The 22722-nt window shown below is 44.7% G+C and overlaps 1 protein-coding gene and 1 long non-coding RNA gene across 4 annotated transcripts in view; one reads left to right on the top strand and one right to left on the bottom strand.

The window, feature by feature from the left end:
- Positions 1-11100: 11100 nt before the first annotated feature.
- Positions 11101-17511, bottom strand: LOC150006345 (uncharacterized). The gene is made up of 3 exons (XR_016511934.1): positions 17373-17511; positions 14202-14242; positions 11101-12262 (listed from the first exon to the last, which is right to left on the bottom strand). It is a non-coding gene; the product is annotated as an uncharacterized LOC150006345 (long non-coding RNA).
- TRABD2A (TraB domain containing 2A) overlaps positions 16428-22722 on the top strand; it is a 52594-nt gene continuing 46299 nt past the window's right edge. For 2 of the 3 annotated variants that reach the window (XM_090281617.1, XM_090281615.1), the window contains exon 1: positions 16428-16871. In XM_090281617.1, coding sequence (XP_090137743.1) covers positions 16764-16871 — 108 coding nt within the window. In that variant the 5' untranslated portion in view covers positions 16428-16763. The remainder of the gene's footprint in view (positions 16872-22722) is intronic. The other variant, XM_090281616.1, reaches the window with a different exon arrangement.

The following is a 22722-nucleotide window of genomic DNA, read 5'->3' as shown; positions in this document are numbered from 1 at the left end:
TTATTTACAATAACCAAGATTTGGGAGCAGCCCAAGTGCCCATCAGTAGATGAATGGATAAAAAAAGCTGTGGTACATTTGCACAATGGAATACTACTCAGCCATAAAAATGAAGGAAATCTTACCTTTTGCAACAGCATGAATGGACCTGGAGAGCATTTTGCTAAGTAAAATAAGCCAGTCAGAGAAAGACAAGTACTATATGATTTCACTCATATGTGGAATCAAATGAATAAAATAAGCTAATAAGCAAAATAGAAACAGACTCATAGATAGAGAACAGACTGACAGCTGTCAGAGAGGAAGGGTGTTGCTGGACTGGGTTAAAAAAGGTGAAGGGATTAAGCAAAAAAAATCCTCAAAAAACTTATAGGCACAGACAACAGTATGGTGATTACCAGAGAGACAGGATGTTGGGTGGGGAGGTAGAAGAGGGTATAAGAGAGATAAATGGTGATGAAAAGAGACCTGATTTGGGGTGGTGAACACACAATACCATATACAGATGCTGTGTTATAGAACCGTACACCTGAAACCTGTATAATTTTCTTAACTAATATCACCCCAATAAATTCAAAAATTTATTAAAAAATAATTACAATATATTTTAAAAATATTAATATTATTGGCCCTGTCTAGGTAGCTCAGTTGGTAGCTCTCATCATCTCGATATGCCTAGGTTTCAAGTTTGACTTCCGGTCAGGGCACATACAAGAATTAACTAATGAACATATAAATAAGTGAAACAACAAGTCAATATTTCTCTCCCTTTCTCTCTCTCTGTAAAAATCAATAACTAAAAAACATTAACATTATCTAGTATTCTAAAGAAAAATATAAAGTTATTAGCAAATCTCAAAATTGTAAGCCAACATTATATAAAAACAAAACATTTAATTAAACTTTTTGTAGCTGTAATTAAATTCAATGAATTATTTTATAAAAGTTGAACTATTTGCAGTTCCTGCATTCAATGTCTACCTCATGGCCAATGTAAAAAAATCTGTGTTTTGCTTCATATGTGTTAATTTTAGACCCTCGTGTGAACAAATTAAAGAATAATATGAGCTGTTTATAAAGCTGTCTCAGGCAGCTGTTAGCAATACTGTGCTAATTTGTGAGTAATTCCTGTAGCTACAGGAATTCCTGTGCTAATTTTTGGAGGCTCAGACTGGAACAGGAATGAGAACAAGAACATGGGCACATGAGAGAAAAGGTTTGAGTGACAAACACACTTACGTAAGTGCTATATCCCTCCAACCATTCCTAAACCCAGAAGCATAATTTTGTTTTCGTTGGCAGTGGCACAGCCTACAGACCTCTGGTGTTGAGGTGCAATCATGCTTTGCTTCCAAGGCACAGAACAGAAAAAACCTGTGCCCATGGGCCTGCATGGAGCTTGTGTGTGGAAGGAGGTCCTCTGAAGTGCCAGCCTCTCTCACTTGGGTCTACAGAAGGGACCACTACAAACAATGCTGCAAATGAATGAAAACAAACAAAACCTGTGTGTGTCTGTGTAGAGAATGTTTCCAACTGTTTTTATATTTGCTTTTGGAATTCTCACCAATTTTCATTTATTTCTGACTTTTATTTTGTTTGTATAAAATTAAAAGGCTCTTTCTGCATACTACATATTTTTAAGCCTCTTACTTAAAGAGCACATCAAATTGCCATGTTCCTTTTAGTTGATTTGCCATATTCTTTTTCTGTCTCTTTTATGCAATATGTTGCTCTTTGGGTTGGAGCCAAATTTCTAGGCTTCCCTCCAATTAAGCCTTATAAAAAGACAATCATCAGCTCACTGGGAGGGAGAATTAATTTACAACAGACAAGTATAAAAAGGGTTTTATTTATATCACTGCATCTCCAGGAAGGTGATAACCATGTGCTCTCAGGAAACCCCTGTTTTGTAATTGTAATGAAAGTGTAGACATATTTATGAAGCACCTTAGATGGCGCATGGGGTCAGAGGACCTGGGCCCACGTGCTGGCACCATTACTTACCAGCCCTGGGCCCTGAGTTGGCACTTAACTTCTTTGAACTTCAATGTCCTCATCTAAGAAATGGGGATAATAATTGAGCTGTCAAGAGGATCAGTGAGAGAAGCAACTGAAAGCATTTTGTAGGTGAACTGTATTCAGTTCAACTATTTGGGTTTATTTTTGTAATTTCCCTGCACTAAGCTAACATTCCACTGTAGTGTTTTCTGAGCTAGTCTCAGTATCGTTCTATTATTATCATCCTATGCTGCCCAACAAGTGCTCCCGAGCTTAATGTTAATGTTTCAAAAGAGGTTTCTTAAAAATGTTAAGGACAGGGTTGATTTGAAGAAAGTAGTTATGATGCATGAGAAAAATGTTAAAGTCCTGAAATTATGATCAGGTGATATTTGGAATTGATGGGCAAAGGTTTGCCAGGAAGTTGAGGGAGCCTTGTAGACATGGAAGTAACAGGCACTGGGCCTTGCGCATAGTACTTATTATTCAGTTCAGGCTGCATAATAAAATACCACAGACTAGTTGGCTTAAACAACAGCAATTAATTTTCTTCCAATGTGGATGCTAGAAGCCCAAAATCAAGGTGTTGGCATGTCTGTTTTCTTCAGATGCCTCTCCCTTTCTCCTTGGCTTGTAGATGGCTGTCTTCTTACTATGTCCTCACATGGTTGACCCACTCTGCATGCATGTACACATCCCTGAGGTCTCTTTGTGTATCCAAATTTCCTCTTCTCACAAGGACAGCAGTCAGACTGGAGTGTGGTCTCACTCAAACAGCTTCATTTTAACTTTTTCACCTCTTTAAAGGAATTATCTCCAAGTACAGTTACATTTTGAGGTACTAGGGTTGGGCTTGAACATATAAATTTTTGGGGCACACAATTCAGCCTGTAATACCCATCAACATTTAATCAGATGACAATGCAGTTACTGACTTTGGTCCAGAACAAGAACTCTGACTCCTAGCTCTTTGCGAATTGGTGCAAATGCATGAATTTTTGCCCCCCACCCCCACCCCAAGCACAGAACAGTTAATGTTGTAACCAGTTGAGTAAACCAGGGAGCTCTCACCTGGGAGCCTGAGTTTCATCTAACTTGGTTCATTCTTTCATTTACTCATGTACTTATTCACCAAGCATTTCCTGGGTGCCTGTCAGGTGCAGGCAATTCTAAGGCATCTTGGCCTATGACCTTGAGATACTCATGATTTGTAATGGAAAACAGACAAATAAATAGATGTGATGATATGTGATGGGTATAAGAGGACAAGTCTACACCAGATTCAGTGGTGGTGTGGGCTGATCCATGTGGCTGTGGACATTGAGCTGTGTCTTTAGGAATGTGTAATGCCACTAATAACAGTAACTGACTATAGGATCTTCACTATGTGGCAGGCTTGGTCTTACATGCTTTACTTGTGCTATCTCAATAACCACAACTGCTATGAGGTTATTGAGCTCTAATGACAACCCTGGGAGGGAGTATTTTTAGTTCCATTTACTGCTGTGGAAACAAGGGCCTAGGGAGCTTTATACAAACTGAATGTTTATATCTCTGAAAAACACATGTTGAAGCCCTACCCCCCAATGTGATGCTATTAGATGGTGGGGCCTTCGAGAGGTAATTAAGTTTAGATGAGGGTGGAGCTCTCATGATGGGATTAGTGCCCTTATAAGAAGACAAAGACTTATGAGAGCTCTCCCTTTCTCTACACACACAAAGAAGAAAGGCCATGTGAGCACAGTGAGAAGGCCTCTGTCTACAAGCCAGGAACAGGGCCCTTCCCGAGAGCTGAAACTGCTGGCCCTTGACCTTGGATTTCCCAGACTCCAGAACTGTGAGAGATAAATGTCTGTTGTTTAAGCCCCCAGTTTATGGTGTTTTGCTATGGCAGTCCAAACTGATCAAGACAGAACTGAAGGAATTTACCCAAGATCTCATGGCCCTAAGTGACAGAGTTGGGATTTGAAACTCTGCTGGTGTAAATCTTAACAGAAATGAGGCATGGAGGAAAAGGAAGGAGGCAAAGAGGGACTATAGAGGCTGGCTTATACTTAGCCCCTCTGTGCCTCAATGTCCTCATCTGTAAAATGGCAACGACAACAGTAGCATGCACTTCCTATGGTTGCAAAGTGCTTAGAAGAGCATCTGACAGCTAGTGAAGGCTACTTAGGTGCTTGCTGTTATCACGTTATCAATGGATTTGATGGCTGCAGGGAGGTTAGTTAGGAGATTGTTGCTGTGATCCAGGTAAGCGAGAATAAGGCTCAGACTTACAGAGGGCAGTGGAGATAAAAAGCTGAAGAATTTGAGAGTTAATTACCATAGAAAATAAGTAGTGGTGGATGGGATAAGTAGTGAGTGACAGAGAGAGGTCTCCAGCTGGCTTGAGTGACATAGTGACATTAACAGAAATAACTAACACAATGTGCTAGGCACTGTGCTAAATGTTTCTCTCCCTATGTATATCTAGAGACTCACCCAGCTTGATTATTCTTTCATGACATTTATCATACCATCTCATATATATATATATATTAGCCCTGGTTGGTTTGGCTCAGTGGATTGAGCGTCGGCCTGCGAGCTAAGTGTCGCTGGTTCGATCTTCCAGTCAGGGCACATCAGAGAAGGAAAACTCTGATTCCAAAAAAAAAAAAACCTCTGCTGCCTTGCGGCATACCTCTTCAGGGGAAAGGCTAAGGGAGTAAACCCCGACAGAAAATCCGGAGCCGGAGTCCCTAAGGCAGTTTGACGTTGTAGTCAACACCGGCAACTCCTGCGGCGCACCTGAAGCCAAGCTGTATTGACTCCGTCTTTCCCTTGGATCCTTCGGCTGCGAAGAGAGGGGGGGTCTGCTGCATGGGCAACAGCAGACCCTCCATATCACCCTGCCCAGGCTCTGTAGCTTCAGCTTCACTGGAGAGGACACTCCAGCGTCATCGCAAGATGTCGATTCAACACGGGAGGAGACAGATACCGTGTCACTCCCGAGTCGGACTGCACAACCATTCTCGGCGGTGCAGATAGACTCTTAAGAAGCTACACCATCGTCTCTCGAGACGGACGGCTGCCGACCGATATATATATATATAATAAATAGCTGGGGAGTATAGCTTAGTCAATATGACACATTAAAAATGCCATCACAGTGATCAGGCACCCTAGGTTTAGAGAGCATCCAGTTCCTCATGACCTGTTCAGGATGTACAGGAATCCCTCTGGGGGCCTTAGGGGGAGATAAGGAAGTTGCCTGAGGGGTTGGATGACAAATCTGCAGGGCTGAGTGTGTCACCACTGTAAGGGCCAATTGGCCCTGTGAAGAGGACTTAGGGATTTAAGGTAAGCTGCAAATTCAGGAGGTTAGCTGAGAAAACAAACCCCAAGATACAGCAGCAGATGCTTCAGAGGTGGGTGCAGCATGAATGAAGGCAAGTTAGGCCCTGGGCCTTGTACCTCCTTGGGAAGGAGCAAAAGAGGAAGAACCTCAAAAGACTGAGTATTTCTTCCAGGAGGCTGAACGGAGCCTGCTAAGGAGACTGCTTTACACAGGAAGGGACCGAGTTACCTTTAATTGTCTCACCCACTTCCCATCTGCTGGGGTGGGCTCCCAAGCACTCCCAGTGTGCTAAAGAGAGCTGCATTTCCTCCCAAATATGAGTCACATATTCCCTGAACACATATAGTGTAACAGTGTCCCCCATTTGTGTTGTCTTTCTCCTATCCTAATGTCTGTATGTTTTCTGCAAATGGGGTCCAGTTGTCATCCAAGCCCTACTATGGTGATCCACAGGGTGACCATGTTACTTATGCTCTTTGGATTGCAAGGAACAGAGGATCACTGGGAATTCCTTAAGGGAAAGGGGTTGCTGCAGGTTAGATTTCCAGGGAAGCAGACTCTGAGAGAGTTTAATGTGCAGGATGGTTATTAAGGTGTGCCCTTGGATTAACTCTTGTTAAAGGGGAGGAAGGAAGTGACATTGTGCAGAGGGAGAAGCCAAGCTGTGACAGCCTCAGGCCCCAGGACTACCCAGGGGAACTCTGGAGCTAGAGTTGTGCCAAGATGAGCTGAGATGGCCATCAGAAGGTGAGGTGGCTCTCTGCTGCTGAGGCAATACTGAAGGACCTGACACTATCTGCTGCCAGTGGCCTCCCAGACACTCAGTTTCTCCCCCCACTTCCCCTGGCCTTCATGACTCCCATGCTCACCTCTTATATACTGTCTGCTTTCTCTGTGGGTGTGGTGTGCTCTCTCCTGGGCATCACCTGGGTGGTCCTTGCCATGTTCTCCTAACCAGGTTCTGGAGGAGCTATTCATGTTGACCTGGGTCTGAGATTCCCAAACTGTTCCATGGAACACTGGTTCTGTTGATGTTACATGTCTTTCAAAAGCTGGGTAACATGTACACACAGGTTCATTGTACTTCTTTGCCCTTATTTTGTGAATATTTTAAAAATCTTCATAATATACAATGCAAATAAATATATCTCCTTCTCAAGAAAATGTTAGCTGATAATGAGAGAAAGTGGTATAGGGAAATGGGTGAAAGTTTGAATTCTGAGATTAGAGTGTGTGAGGTTTTTTTTTTTTTTTTTTTTTTTTAATAGTCTTTAATTCAAGTCCCAGCCGGCATGGTTCAGTGGGTTGCGTGTCATCCTGCAAAGCTAAAGGTCATGGGTTCGATTCCCTGTCAGGACATGTGCCTGGGTTGTGGGCCTCATCCCCTGTTGGGGCACATGTGAGAGGCAACTGATTGATGTTTCTCTCTCTTTTTCTTTCTCCCTACCTTCCCTCTCTAAAATAAAAATACATAAGCTCTTTAAAAAATAAAAGTCTCTAATTTAATACTATTCCTATGAATTTGTCTTAAGGATATAATAAAATATGGTACAAAGTTTCACATTAGAGAATGTTTATTAATGTTATTTATAACAAAAATGAGGTACATCCAGTTTTGGTGTAACTTTTTCTTTATATCCTTAGTTATAGAACTTCTGTTGGGCTAGATTTCAGGTGCTTCTCTAGGCTGACTGTTCTATAATTTAGTTGTAATTTTCATGTGGTCACTGAAGGACATGAGTGCAGCGTTCACCTACTCTGCCACCTTGACCGGATCCTAGAGTGTGTGAGTTTGAATCCAGCTACTACTAGTTGGGCAAGTGACTTACCTTCGCTATGCCAGCTCTACTCCCCAGAACAGGGGCAGGGTGACTCCTCAGAGACAGGGACACTGAGTGACTGACATGTTCATGCCAGTTATTTTATGGAAAAATATCAAGTGTGAAGCTCAAAATGTATTTTAAAAAGTTGTACATGTATGCATACAAGAACCAACTGGAACAAATAATTTTACTGATGCCTCATTTCTGGGAGACTATAAAACACATTTTTCTTTGTAGACACAGATGTGTCCTTGGAGTAGGCATGTCCATGCACACTTGGAGGGAAGCTTCTGCTTGGGCTGGCATTCTGGGCACACAGGGAAGTTCCATAGCTTCTTTAGGAAAAAGGAAAGCAGATCTCAGACCCTCTGGTGGGGATGGCTTATAGCCTGTGGGTTGGAGGGGATCTGGGCAGGGATTCTCACTCACTAAGGCTACTAATATTAGTTTGTGAGGCCATACACGGGGCAAAAAGCACCTGCTATCCTGAGAAACAACAGACCTCTGGCAAAGAATGAAAGAAGAAGGAACAGAGAGGCCCCCTGCTCTGTCATAAAAGTATCAGTTGCTAGATGCCAGGGTGGCATTCCAAAGGCTGGTGGGGCCTCAGGGGCCACATAGGGTCTCAGCGTACAGACAGCGGAAATGGCGGCTAGGGATGCTGGCCGCACGTTGCATTCCTGGGAATGAACCAGCCAGGCCTGTAGCCGCAGGGCTCAGGCCACTGCTCCTGATTAACAAGTTGGAAAAATAATAATAATAATCCTGATGTTTCTTCAGCTCTGATTTTTTTCATTGTACAATTCCCGGCAGCATTATCTGTGGTCATGAAAAATGGCAAGTAGGCCACGTTGTGGAGAACCTTGTCCACTGGTAGGAAGAATGAGTAGATTGGTAGGTTTTAAAGTGTAAGGCACACTCCCAACTAGACAAGCCACAGAATAGTGCTTACGAGGCATTCAGTTTAAAAATATCATTACATTTAAAGACTTTATAAAAGTTGTGCTGTTGTTTAAAAAACAAACAAACAGCAACAGGAGCATAGAATAAAAACTAAAACAGTCTCTTGCTTTCGGTCCTTCATGTCACATTGATCCTGTTTTCACCCCAGAGGGAAGACATGAGTTTGATGTGTGTCCTTCCAGTTCAGGATGTGAAGATTTGTCTCACTCATTCAAATGGCCACATAATTTTTCTTTATATAAATTGTTGAGGTTTTTCATTGCTATAATGTTGCAGCAAACCCCGCTTGGTGATTTCCAAACTGTGGTCTGTGTGTGTGTGTTTGCACATATGTGTCAATATTTCCTTAGGACAGAACTCTAAACTGGAATTTCTAGGTCAAATGTTGCCAAGTTACCTTAGACAAAGCCTTTACATTCCTACTGAATAAGCAGATGAAGATAAGTTATGTGACTTCCTAAGTTCACAGGAAGTCACAGAGCTAGTAAGTGGCAGAAACAAGGTGGGACTCCAGCTGAGTTTGGCCTTTTCATAATCTCAGGCCAAAGGCAAAGTGCTTGAGGCAGTTAGGACTCTGTTAAGGGCGGGCGGGCAAGATTAGCAAGGGTGTTTGAAAAGAGGGGCAGTTCAAGAGACTGGGGGGGGGGTGCTGGGGGTTGGGTAAATCAATTTGGGGGGGATCTAGCAGGAGTTGGTGTTCCTAAGCACGGAGCAAACTAGAGATGGACTTCCCCTTTCTCCCACTGCTCTTGTGGCATGAAGAACCATTGAAGCACTTAAGAAATTGGGGGCTTGTGGATGTTCACTCCCACCCCCTTTCACTAGCTACAAAGGGGAGGCCAGAGGGTGTGGTCTGGAGACCATTTCTGGGCGCTAATCCCGAAAGTTTCTTGTTCATCCTTTCTTCTACATCCAACCAGCTAGCAAGTGTGGTAGACTTTACTTTCCTAATGTCACTTCACTTCTGTTTTTGTCCACTGCCAGGGCCTGACCCAGGTCCCCATTGTCTCCTAACTGATCTTACCACATCCACTTTTACTCCCTCCAATTTTCCCTCCACGTGATCTTTCTAAAAGGCACATTTGATTGTGCAACTCCTCTGCTTAACACACTTTGATAGCTCTACAATGCCTTTTAGATAGGGGCACATTCCTCAGCCCTTGTCCTCCACCTTCTGGCCCCCACCTTCCTCCCCTTGTCATGGTTACCTGCTTTGGTCTGTATGTCACCAGACTGAATTCTGTGACCATAGCTCACTCTATCTCATGCCTCAAGATGTTTGTCTATCCTGTTTCTTCTCCCCAAAATGCTGTTCTTTTGCTAACTCCTATTCAAGTTTGGGTCTCTTTTTAGACAATAGTCTAATGGAAAACTCCCCCTGCAAGGATGAGCGTGGTTACAGGCTGTCATGGATCCTTGTTGCACATATTCTACGTTATTATAATTTTCTTTTTTTCTGTCTCTTGACCCTGGCCTGCATTTTAGCTTTACCAGGGCAGCTTCTAAAAGGCTGATGCTGCTCCCCACCTGGCCTCGGGATTCTGAGTTAACTGACCAGGTGTGGACCGTGGGCTCCAGGGATGTCAGAGTTCCCCAGGTGAGTCTAATGTGTGGCCAGGGCTAAGACGAGCACAGCACTCACTCCACGCAAAGCTCCTGGGCCCACGGGGCCCATCTGTCACAGTCATCATTTTAAACCCCTCACTCGGCGCTGAATTGCCCAGGTATTTAATAAGCATGTTGACTAAATGGATGAAGCAGTTTCTAGAAGGGATGAAGGAATCATTAATGACAAAAAATTATGTAAACCAAATATATATTGGGGTAGCAAGTTAAAGCTTTTGAAAGATTCTAGAAAACAATCACTAACCCGTCCTGTAAAAACTTACCAATCACTCGGGTCATTTTGAAAAAAAAAATCCTAGGTTTGTTTACTTTAGATTCACAGTAAAATCACATATTTAGGTGGCTGGTTCCCCTTTGGAAGCCTCCTTCTCTCCACTACCCCAGGCCCATCTTGAAGCCAAATATTACAACATCAGAGGCCCCAAAACCCATCTTGGAAAGACTAGTGTGTGATTTAAATTTTACTATAAATTTCCTAAAGTTTTTATTACTTATGAATAGTAAAATGTAATTAAAAATTCCCTGGGCAACTTCTCTGCTCTCTTTCTCCTCCAATAGCCTTCTTCAGTTTCCTTGTCTCTGCTCTGCCTATCCTCCCTTCTCTGAAAAAAAAAAAAAAATCTAATGTCTACTAATATGTAACAGTTCAGCTCTTTCCCTCTGCTTGCATAGTCTATATAGGAAGCCACAAGCCAGAAACTAGCCAAAGAGTGAGCATTCATGGTTTCTTCAGTGCTCTCCTGGGAGGCCTCAGTTCATCTTCATTCACTAGAAAGCCCTTTCTGTCAGGAATCAGTCATGTAGGCACCACCATTATGTTAGGCTTCCAAGAGCAAGTACCATTCACCCCAGTGCTGCGTCATCCATGGGTATGTGGTGGTGGTGGGGGCAGGAGGCAGGGAGGAAATGTGCCAGCTCCTCTCCACGCAAGGCCTGGTGTAAGACCAGTGGAAGCAAAGGGAGGGATGGCTGGGGGGTGCTGGTCATAGGCACCGCATGTAGACACAATTATTAATGTCCTTTAGCCAAAGATCACCAGGGACATATCTGAAGTTGAATTAGTTAGATTTATTGGTCTTTGCAATGAAGAAGAACTCATGCCTTGGGGAACTGTGGAGGGTCTCAGTAAGGGTGTTCTGAGGACTTGCTGCAGTATTTTGCTTATGTTCTTAGGTGATTTCAGAGAAGGTTAAAGGAAGCAGGGTTTTGCTCTGGATTGCGTGTTGTCATAATGTATGTGTAATGCTGATTGAGAATCTGTATTAGTTTGCTTGGGCTGCCATAACAAAATACCACAGACAGGGTAGCTTAAACAATAGACATTTATTTTCTCACAGTTCTGGAGGCCGAAAGTCCAAGATCAAGGTGTAGTCAGGTTTGGTTTCTCCTGAAGCCTCTCTCCTTGGTTTGCAGAGGGTTGCTTTCTTGCTGTGTCCTCACGTGGTTGTCCCACCATGCCTGAGTAGCCCTGATGTCTTTTTTGTGTTCAAATTTCATCTTACAAGGACAGCAGCCAGATTGGATTAGTGCCCACCCTAATGGCCTCACTTCAATGTAATCACCTCTCTAAAGACCCCATTAAAAAAAAAGTCACATTTCGAGGTACAATGTATGGGCTTCAACACATGAATTTTGAGGGGACACAGTTTAGCTCATAACAGTATCTTACTACATCTTGTCTACATGGTGGCGGAAATGATCGAGGCTAAAGCTGAGCTGGGTAAAGCAGCAGCAGCCACTCATTAGCCATGATGGGGATATTTGGTCCTTTGTGTGGTCCGGACAGTGTTATTGTTTTGTCCATGCTGAGATGTGATTATGGAGTCATCTTGTTTTTGTCTTCATCCATCACAGTTACAGAGTGGTCTTGTCAGATGTTGATGTTCTGTGAAGTTATTTATGTTCAACAGGAGAACTCCACAACCTAGCTGTGGATGTTGCCAACTTGTAGCAACACCAACTCTTCACTGACAGAGCCAGGCCAGCTTCCGGCTATCAGGAGACGTCTTCTCTTTCTCATAATCTAGGTACAAACTGTGCTTGTAAGCAAATGCAGCTTTGGGATAATCACCACACTTTCTAACTTATAAACTTCCGGTGCCAACAAGGGAGTGTGGCAATACTCCAGCCCTGGAAGCACAGGAAAAAAGTCTTTAGCTGTTCACTTTAGCACATGGCCTAATGATGGAACACCATGTTGAAGCATGTGGGAATTCCTTGGCACCCCATTTTACCCAGTGTATTAGTTTTATGGTGCTGTGTAACAAGTTACCACAAACTCAGTGGCTTAAAATATCACACATTTATTATCTCATAGATTCTCTGGGTCTGGAGTTCAGGCATCACTTAACTGGTCCTCTGCTTGGGGTAACATGAGGCTGCAATCAAGGTGTCTCCCAGGACTGGTTTCTCATTTGAGGCTTAACTGGGAAAGAATCTTCTGAGTTCACTCAGATTGTGGGCAGACTTCATTTTCTCATGGTTGTAGGACTCATGGCAACTTGCTTTTCAAAAACTGCAATAGAGAGAGAGACTCCATCAAGAATAGGTGATACACTCTTATATAGCCATCTGTAAGCAATCACATACACCCATCACCTTTGCCACCTCCACATGTTATAAGCAAGTCAAGTCCTGCTCACACTCAAGGGGATGACAGAAGTGTGAATACCGGGAGGCAGGATCAAGGGGACCTGCCCATCATACCTGGGCTGTTCAACCATTTAGGGAAACCTGAGTGTGTTAAGTGACTCAGGACTTGGAAGATTGCAGGTCAGCCACACTGGGCAGGGCAAGGCAGAGTGAAGGCACAGAGTTAGGGTAGAAGTCATGGCCAATCCTCTGCAGACCCTGAAACCTTTTTTTGGAAGGAATATCTGATTCTTGGGAAAGAGCAAAAAGGCCTCCAGGGTATACTTTCCTCAGGTGACTGCTATGAAGCGAACAGGCATTACAGGTTTGTGTAAATTCAGGAAGCCATCGGTAGGGACACAGGAAGAATTTAAGAGCAGGTGGACATAGAAAGGTTGCCAGGTGTATCAATTATACATGAAGGAGAAACAGAAAGAAGCAGGAAAAGGTTTACCAACATCCAGGTCTCTGGCAGTGGGAGGTAAGAGGTATAGACCAAGAACAATACTCATGTAAGGTAGTTGAACTAGATAAAGAAACTCTACATAGACACAGAGGAGGCTACTGGTACATTTAGCATTTCCCACCTACCAGAAAGGAGAAGCCAGGAAGCCCTCCGGCCTAGATGTCTTTAAATAATTTATTTATTTATTTTTTAGAGAGAGGGGAAAGGAGAGAGAAATAGAAGGGAGAGAAACATCGATGTGCGAGAGAAACAGGGATCGGTTGCTTCTTGCACTACCCCAACTGGGGACATAGCCTAGATATTTTTAGAAAAGAAGCTTTGCAGGCAAGAAGGGACTTGCAAGAAGTATTCAAAGTGATGAAAAGCAGGGACCTACACCCAAGATTACTCTATCCTGAAAAGTTATCATTTAGAATGGAAGGGAAGATAAAGTGCTTCCCAGACAAGGTAAAGCTAAAGAGTTCATCATCACCAAGCCCTTATTACATGAAATGTTAAAGGGACCCATTAAAAAAAAAAAGATCAAAACTATAAACAGTAAAATGACAACAAACTCATAACTATCAATGAGTGTATATTAAAAAGACAAAAACAAACTAAGCAAAGAACTAGAACAGAAAGAGAACCATAGATATGGAGATCATATGGAGGGTTGTCAGTGGGGAGGAGAAAGGGCAAGAACTGGGGGAAAGGTGCAGGGGTCAAGAAGTATAACTAGTAGGTACAAAATAGATGGGGACATTAAGAAGAGTATAAGAAATGGAGAAGCCAAAGAGCTTATATGCATCACTCATGGACATGAACTGGGTGGGTGGGGGTAGGGAGGGGGTCATTGCTGGAAGGAAAGGAGGTACCGGGCAGAGGAGGGCAAAGGGGTTAAAATTGGAACTGTAATAGCATAATCAAGAAAATATACTTAAAAAAGAAGAAGGTAAGGAAGGACCAAGCCAAGTCAGTCTGTGTGTCACCAGGTCTGTGGCAGTACTATGGAGTGATAGGGGACTCAAAGATCTCTGAGGAGACATGTATGGAGAGTAGATGTGATTCTACTGAGTGTTTGGACACCGAGTGTCTTACAGGATAAATCTGGTGAAGGCAGGAAGCCCCACTTAAAAAATGTCAGTAACAAACCAAGTTATCTATACACCAGACATTTCAAACTCAGTGTCTGACCATATCCTGGGCCATAAATAAAGTCCCAATAAATTCAAAATGATTGAAATTATATGGAGGATGTTCTTTGATTACAATGGAATTAGATTAGAAATCAATAATAATAAGGTATCTAGGAAAAAACCATAATTTGGAAATTAAGCAACATACTTTTAAACTATTCATGGTCTAAGAAAAAAATCACCTTGCCCTGGCTGGTGTGGCTCAGTTGGTTGACGCATCACCCTGTAAAACAAAAGGTCACAGTTTGATTCCCAGTCAGAGCACATGCCTAGGTTGTAGGTTTGGTTCTTGGTCGGGGTTCATGTAAGGCGCAACTGAAGGATGTTTCTCTCCCTCTCTCTCTCTCCCTACCTTCCCCTCTCTTTAAAATCAATAATCATGTCCTCAAGTGAAGATAAGAAAAAATCACCAAGGAAGTTAGAAAGTATTCCCAACTGAATAATGAAAACACACTTCAAATCACAGCTAACACGGTGCTTGAAGGGAAATGTATAGCTTTAGATGCTTATAGTGGAAAAGAAGATTCAAAGTCAATGACATAAGATTCCACCTTAACAATCTAAAAAAAAGAAGAGGGAAGTACATCCAGAGAAACTAAAAGAAAGGAAATACAGGTAAGAGCAGAAATCAATGTACTAGAAATGAGAAAATTAACAAACTCCATCATATTTTTGTGACACATTATTTCTCCCCCCTTCTCTCTAGCCACAGCTGATTGGTTGATAATTCATTTGTAGTGAGGGAAAGAGTATGAAGTAATAGTTAATTATCGTATTGGGTTGGCCAAAAAGGTCATTTGCTTTTTTCCGTAAGATGGCTTTAGAAGCTCTCAGCTGTCTTTAATTTCATTTGAAACAATTTTATTAGATTGTATCGTGACAGCTGTTCTATCAGCGTGCATTTAAAAAAACTTACCAAGATTGGTGATTTTTATATAGTCTTTTTAATATTGAAGATGGAAGAAAATAAGCAACATTTTTGGCATATTATGCTTTATTATTTCAAGAAAGATAAAAATGCAACTGAAACGCAAAAAAAAAAAAAAAAAAGATTTGTGCAATATGGAGAAGGTGCTGTGACTGATTGAAGGTGTCAAAAGTGGTTTGTGCTGGAGCTTTCTCTTGGTGATGCTCCATGGTCGGGTAGACCAGCTGAAGTTGATAGTGATCAAATGGAGACATCAATTGAGAACAATCAACGTTATACCACACAGGAGATAGCTGACACACTCAAAATATCCAAATCAATAAAGTTATTGGTGAAAATGAAAAAATGTCTTTTATTTTACTGAAAAAAACAAAACAAAACAAAACACCACCACACACACACACAGGAAGTTTTTGGCCACCCCAATACTTCCCTTTTGGATTCTTAATCCTGTCATCTCTCCACAAGAGAGCGTTTTCGCCAGTAGATGGCAGCGCTGGCACCTTGAAAACCTGGACAGGCTGCGTTGTCCTTGAGATTGGAACCAAAGATTGCTGCGGGGCTCAAAGGGAGAGTTCGTTGAAGAGGAGAGAGAGGAAAGGAGGCAGGGACAACCCCAGAAAGTAAATACTTGCACTTAGGACAGAAAAAAGTTAGCGATTTCATAAAAATACCTGAAGCCTAACGCCCGTGGAATCAAAGCTTGGAAATTTTTTCTCTTAAAGCTAGGGTTTTTTAAACTGGAGTACTGAGGATGCGTTTCCGCGTCTCAGAAAACTACTCCTCCCATTGAGTGCAAATCTGGACACACCCCGCCCCACCCTTATATGGTCCACAGTTTGTTAGAGTCTCAAAATAAACAGGGACTTTAAAACGATTAAGATCCCTTGCTACAAAGGCTCCATTAAACACCACTCAAAAAGTAATCATGCCTAAGTCTGAGCAGTAAAGGGAGGTGGTAAAGTGCACTCAAGCTTTGCGTGGGAGGTGGGAGAGGCCGTGTACACCTAGGCGCTTTTATACTTTTTTTCTTCCTGAAGGGTCAGTGCTGTGAAAAGCCCCTTGGGGAATTTAGAGCGGCAAGGGATGGGCCACATTTTGCAGGATTACTATGTGCGCCAAACGAGGTGCTTTTCGTAAATGTCCTCATTTAATCTTTGCAGTAATCATTCGAGTTTGGTGTTCACATCCTTATATTATTCCCTCAAATCCGTTAGGAGGGCACTTAACGGAGTGCCAGCTTTTGTGGTTCCGGACTTTAAGGGGATGCACAGATTGACTATTTCCCATTTTTACAGACAAAACTGCCATACGATTTTCTTTGTTTAAGTGAACTCGCCTTCAAAATAGCCTTTCGTTTGTTTCATTGGTCTATCTGTTTCAGTCAAGAGCCAACCTCAGAATTGGCAGCAGAAACACAGACGGAAGGGCGGCAGCCAATACGATTTTAGGTTGAACTTAGAAGACAGCGCTGGAATCTCACTTTTCCCTTCTCGCCGGCTCCGGAGGTGGCCGCTGTCCCCGGCAGCGTTTGGGCGGGAGAACCAGGGGCCCGGGCCCTGTCGCCTCCGAGTGGCGCGGGGTTGGGAGGGGTCGAACCGGGCCCCACGTGGCCGTCGCGGACCTGCTCGCCGGGCCCCGCCCGGAGGCGGCCGCGCGAACTGCAGGGGGGAGCAGGCGAGAGGTGCGGGGCAGTCGACGAGCCCCGGCCCCCGAGCCCTGCGAGCCATGGCGGCCGCCGGCTAGCCGAACCGGACGGCCTCTGCCGCCTCACTCCTTGCCTCCGCGCGCAGGCCTTGGAGCCGCCGTGAGGAGGATGAGTCCCTGGAGCTGGTTGCTGCTGCCCACCCTCTGCCTCCTGCCCGCGGGCGCAGCTCAGCGGCGCGGCGCTCCCGCCTCCGCCCACTGCGAGCTCAAGCCCCAGGTAAGGCACGTCGGCGCGGGCAGGCGGCCTCCTGGCAGCTCCAAGGTGATTACTTTCCGAACCCCGTGAAGCACCACGCCCGTGGACACCAAGCAATCTCTGCAGGCCAGCTCCACCTCCCGCCGCGGCGCCGCCTTGCTTGCGCGTCCCGCTGCGACCCCGGTGCGCTTTTCCCGCGGGGGCGCAGCCCTGCGACCGCAGGAGACCCTGCTCCCCAGCCCGCGCCATTATCAGCCCAAGGGAGCCCCGGCCGCGGCTCCTGGGTCTCGCTAGTCTGCGTCGCAGATTCAGGGCATGAATGCGCGAGGACCGTGTGGGTCAGGACTTGGGCACATTTACCTTGGAACTTTGTTCCGCCCTCTATTTCCTCGCGTTTAATTTCTCCTGTGTACACTGGAATGGTTAAAGCACCCTGCAGCTGCTTGATTTAACCTTCGTAGTATTCAATCCTGAGTTAGAAGGGATTGGGGGGAGCCGAAGCCATTTCCTTATTTTACCGACCTGGGAAACTGAGGCTCAGATGGGACCTGTACTCCAGGTCATAGAGCGTATTCGCGGAGCGTCCACGTCCGACGGCCTCGCGTTCATACGCACAGGGCGCTCGCTACTGTAGCTGGTAGCATCGGCGTGAGGGTGACGGGAACCGAGGTCAGGGAGGTCCATGACTAGCTGGGGTCCACCAGCCCCATCGGAGCAGAGAAGCTGGGAGGAAACGGGGCAGATCTCGCGTCTCCGAGGCTGGACCTCTCTTGTAAGATGAACGTTTCCTTCTCCTGATCAATTTTCTTAACGCTTGGAATTTGTTGTCGTTCTCAACTCGCTCTCGTTGGAGCTCCGTGGAGGTTACATTTTGCGAGTTTGTATCGGCGGGTCCAGTTTCTATGGATCCCTGGAGCTGTGGAAGGCTTCGGGTGGCCTGTGCACCCTCGGACGTAAGGTGCTGGAGTTCAGGGTCAGCCCATCTTCCGTGACACCCGCGTAGTATCCGGGGCCAAGTCCACCACTGGCTATTCTTAATTTTATTCATTGACCTAACTACAGCAAAGGAGGGGGTGGCTAATCGAGGATTTCCTGGCGCAAGGGGCTGGCTGGGAAGCCCTGCTGTGTTCCTCAGGCGCCTGGGCTTCCAACTCTCCCTCTAGTCGGGAGGCCGGGGCTGGGGTGGGGGTGTGGCAGAGAGAGTGGGTCCGCACCAGCTAGTTTCACACTCTGCTGCGGTGTGGCCGCTGCGTGCTTGTTATACCAAGAACAGGTCCATTCTTTCCTATGAAAGCAGAATGTCTTTCACTTCTGCAAAATCACTTCTTGTAATTATATTATGACCAGTGAGTCTTAATAAGGTCTGCTTCTCTCGAATCTGCCTTCATTGGTCTTTTATTCTATCAGTTCTCAAATTCTTTGGTCTCAGGACACCTCTACAGTATAAGAAAATATTTACGTCTCCAAAGAGCTTTTTATTGATGTGGGTTAATGGAAATAGTCGTCGTCGTCGTCGGCAGCCGTCCGTCTCGAGAGACGATGGTGTAGCTTCTTAAGTGTCTATCTGCACCGCCAAGAATGGCTGTGCAGTCCGACTCGGGAGTGACACGGCATCTGTCTCCTCCCGTGTTGAATCGACATCTTGCGATGACGCTGGAGTGTCCTCTCCAGTGGAGCTGAAGCTACAGAGCCTGGGCAGGGTGATATGGAGGGTCTGCTGTTGCCCATGCAGCAAACCCCCCCTCTCTTCGCAGCTGAAGGGTCCAAGGGAAAGACGGAGTCGATACAGCTTGGCTTCAGGTGCGCCGCAGGAGTTGCCGGTGTTGACTACAACGTCAAACCGCCTTAGGGACTCCGGCTCCGGATTTTCTGTCGGGGTTTACTCCCTTAGCCTTTCCCCAGAAGAGGTATGCCGCAAGGCAGCGGAGGTTTTTTGGAGTCAGAGTTTTCCTTCTATGATGTACCCTGACTGGAAGATCGAACCAGCGACACTTAGCTCGCAGGCCGACGCTCAATCCACTGAGCTAAACCAGCCAGGGCCATTAACCATCAGAGCAGTGCAGTTATCACATGCCTGTTAGCCTCTGGAAAATTCTGTTTGTACAGTTGTGAAAGAATAAGAGTGAAAGAGAAAACATCTTAGTGTTTTGAAAATAGTTCTGACTTTTCAGACTGCTTGAAAGGTCATGGGAACACCCACAGGTCCCTGGATTACCTTTCAAGAATCTCTGTTCTATTCAGTGGGCAAACTGTTTTATCCCCTGTAGAGATCAGAAGGTCAGTCCATGGCAGAGCTCTAGTTTGACCTGCATGCTCTAGAGGACACTATGGGTGGGTCCTCCAGGGGGTTGAGATCTTGAGGTTGTGGAGTCAAGCTCTGGAATCCTGCCTCCAGTTTAATGCAGTGGTTTGCTATAGCTTTCTGGGACTGGCTTGAGGGTTGATTTAGTTTCCAACTTTTGTTAATCATTAGAGAGGTCTCCTGAGCTGAAGTCCATCCACAGACACCGCAGGCTTTACCGTGAGCTTTTCCTTATCAATACTCATACAGAACTCTTGAGTTCTTTACTATTCCTGCCTGTGTTCTTTCACATGCTTGCTCCCATACTTCTATGTAGTGTCTGCCCAAATGTCTCATGAGACTCTTCCTGATTACCTATTAAAAATTATGTCAACTGCCCCATCCCCCCAGCCCCAGCCTGCCTGCCCTCCTAGCTGCCTTCCCTGATTTTTGTTTTTCTGTAGCACTTAAGCATCATCTGATAAAATTTTTGTTCATTGTAACAAAATTACAATCTTCATTAGGGTAGGGATTTTTGTCTGTTTTGTTTGCTACTGCATCCCCAGTGCCTAGAAGAGTGCTGGGCCATAGGAGATGCTCCGTAAATATTTGTTGCGTGAAAAGGGTTAATAATGCCAACTTACTTCAGTATCATTCTAAGTGGCCTGAAGAAGAGTACTCTTGGACAAGTGCAGTTGTCACAGGTCCCAGAAAGCTGGGATGGGAGGAGCCAAAGGGTGCAGTGGCTCAGGGACTTAGCTCACATTACACAGGTTGTCATTGTGTTCCTTTGTTTCATTTCATGGATTAGACACATGTGTGTTAAAATCACCATTAATTCAGTTGCCAGAACTTAAAGTTCTTGTGTCTCCATTATCCATGGCACTTTTTCTTTTAGGATGGTTGCAGCAAGGTTTTAAAAGGACATTTTAATAGTGTTAGATTTTTTTCTTTTAAATCATCATAATGTTAAAATTGATGGCTTCTAGTAGTATGTGGTAGCCACAATGATAGTGAAACGGGTAGTAGAGCAACTGTGTCTGGGCATGTGTGTGTGTGTGTGTGTGTGTGTGTGTGTGTGTGTGTAGACAAACAGCTCTACCCCCAGGATGTCAGTGTGAGGAAGGCAGGGGCAGTTGTACCGGTAAGATCAGTGCAGCAGCCTGGAAGCTCATTCAGGGGCAAAGGCAAGGTCAGAGCTCCCTGGTCAGAAGAAGCCTTTAAGACTCTTCTTTTAGCTTGTGCCCTGCCCAAGCCATGCCCTGTGGGGCAGTGCCTGTGGCCAGCAGGGCCAGTTGCTGCTACAGAGCGCTCAGGGGAACAGGGTGCCCTACTCCATCAGAACAGAACTCCATTTACTGAGGAAGCTCTATGAGGATTGTTTCTTTAAAAACACTTTGAAACACCTGCTTAAAAAAAGTGGAAGACCCCCCAAATTGTGTTATCTTGTAAAGAGAGAATGGGAAAAGGTGGCAGCCTGAGGATTAAAAGGTGTCAGTATGGATTTATCTGGGCAGGTAATCAGGGCTCAGGAAGGGGAGCTGGACAGACATTTCTAGATTTGGAGTGAGGGAGCACTCCTGAGCAGCAGTGTACCTCCTAGAGTATTCATTGAAAAAGAGGACTTTGAATTTTGAGTAAAGTCTTTTGCATATTAAGGCCACATCATGTGTTTAAAACCCAGGGCTGGGGGGCCAGCCTACATGACTTCAAATCCTGGATCCACCACTTAGCAGCCACGAGACCTTGGGTAACGTCATAAACCTCTCAAGACCTCAGTTTCTTCATCTGGATGGAAATGACCAGTGTCCTCCCATTTCCTTTCCTGTTTTCTCCTGAATGGGCACTGGGCAGGCTTTGACCCCATGCCACCAAAACTGTTCTTGTCCAGGTCCCCAGTGACCTTGGTGTTGCTCCATCCAGCGGTCAGTTCTCAAATCCTCAACTTCTTTGGTCCATCAGTCACACTGAGCCCACCTGCTTCCTTTTTCCTTCCTGAAGCACTTGCCTTTGATTGATTTTTTACTTATCTGATTTTCCCAGTAACCTCACTGACCACTTCTCTTCTTTTGCTGGCTTCTCTTCTTTCCCTTCACTTAAAAAAATTAGACCATTTCTAGACCTTTTCTCTTCCGTTTTCTCTGAGTTCCTTGGAGAGCTCACCCAGTCCTATGGCTTTAAATAACATCTAAATGTTGACAATATCCTCATTTTTATCTGTGGCCCAGGCCTCTCCCAACTCCAGACTCATGCATCCACCTACCATCTTGTCCTACCCACTTGGACGTCTGCTGGACTGTGCAACTCAACACGGCCAAACAATCCATTTTCTCTTTATTTTTTTTCCTCCCCGGTCTCCTTCTTCTCAGTTGATGGCAACTTTGTTCTTTTAATCAGCCTTCATCTGCAAATCCTGTTGGCTCTAGCTTCCAGAATACATCCAGAAATATCACATTTTATCAGTTCTGCCACAACCACTCTGTTCTCTCAGCAACTTCCTAATTGACCTTGCATCTGCCCTTATCCCTCCATAATCTATTTACTGCAACCACTAGGATGACCCTGTTAACACACTAAGTCAGCTCATGTCACTCCTCTCACAAAAACCTGCACTGGCTCCCATTCTGCTCAGCATAAAAGCCTGAGCCCTACTGGTAGCCCATGGTCCTGTGTGGCCTGGCCTCCTGCCCTCTCTGACCTTTACTCCTGTTTTCCTCTTCAGTCATCCTTCCTCAGGGCCTTTGCATTGCTGGTCCCTCCTCCTAGAGAGAATGCTCTTCTCTCATATAAGCTCCCTGGTTTGCCCTCTCACTTCCTTCATGGCAAGGCTTGCATGCCCTAGCAGACATTCTGTGACTTTCCTGATCACTCAATTTAGGACCTCATGCCTCCTCCACTATTGCTTTCTGCTCCCTTTCCCGCTTCCATGTTCTCCATAGCAGTTATCACTACCATACCTGACACTAGGACCTGCATTTCATTCACTGATGTATTCCTACTGCCCCAATGCCTTAGAATGGTGCTTGGCACATGGTAGGCACAGCATAAATTATTGTGGCATGAATGCGATTGGGTGATGCTTGGCACACAGTGAACATTCAATAACAGCCCACTGCTGTTAGCATCATTATTGTTATCACATGGCTGGATGCCAGAACATGAGTTTTGTGGGTCTTTTTTTAAAAATCTGAGCATTTTTCAGGAAAAGAGCATATAAGGACCCTATTTCTAGACTAACAGTTATCGAAAAACAACAATAAAATAAATAATTAAATGAAAATGGGTACATATAATTGAACAGACATTGTTTAAACAGAAGCATAGGTATTTTGAGGTAGAATGGGACTTTAGGGAGATTACGTGAATTGCAAACCAAAATGCACAACCTTCCCCCTGACGTCCTGTCCCCCCAACCCTCACCATGCCCCCATATACACCATGATCCTGCAGTATGGGTTTAGTTTTCCTGAAAATACATTTGTTTACTATTATAGTTGCTTGATAGATGACAGTGAATTAGGTGCCCATGGGTTTAAGTAGTATCATTTTGGCCCTTTTGTGTGTACCAGTTGGAAAGTATGTAGAAGTCCT

This window comes from Furipterus horrens, unplaced genomic scaffold (assembly GCF_987537825.1).
Source record: "Furipterus horrens unplaced genomic scaffold, mFurHor1.1.pri manual_scaffold_6, whole genome shotgun sequence".
Classification (NCBI taxonomy): Eukaryota; Metazoa; Chordata; class Mammalia; order Chiroptera; family Furipteridae; genus Furipterus; species Furipterus horrens.
This window is presented reverse-complemented; position numbering and strand designations above follow the sequence as displayed.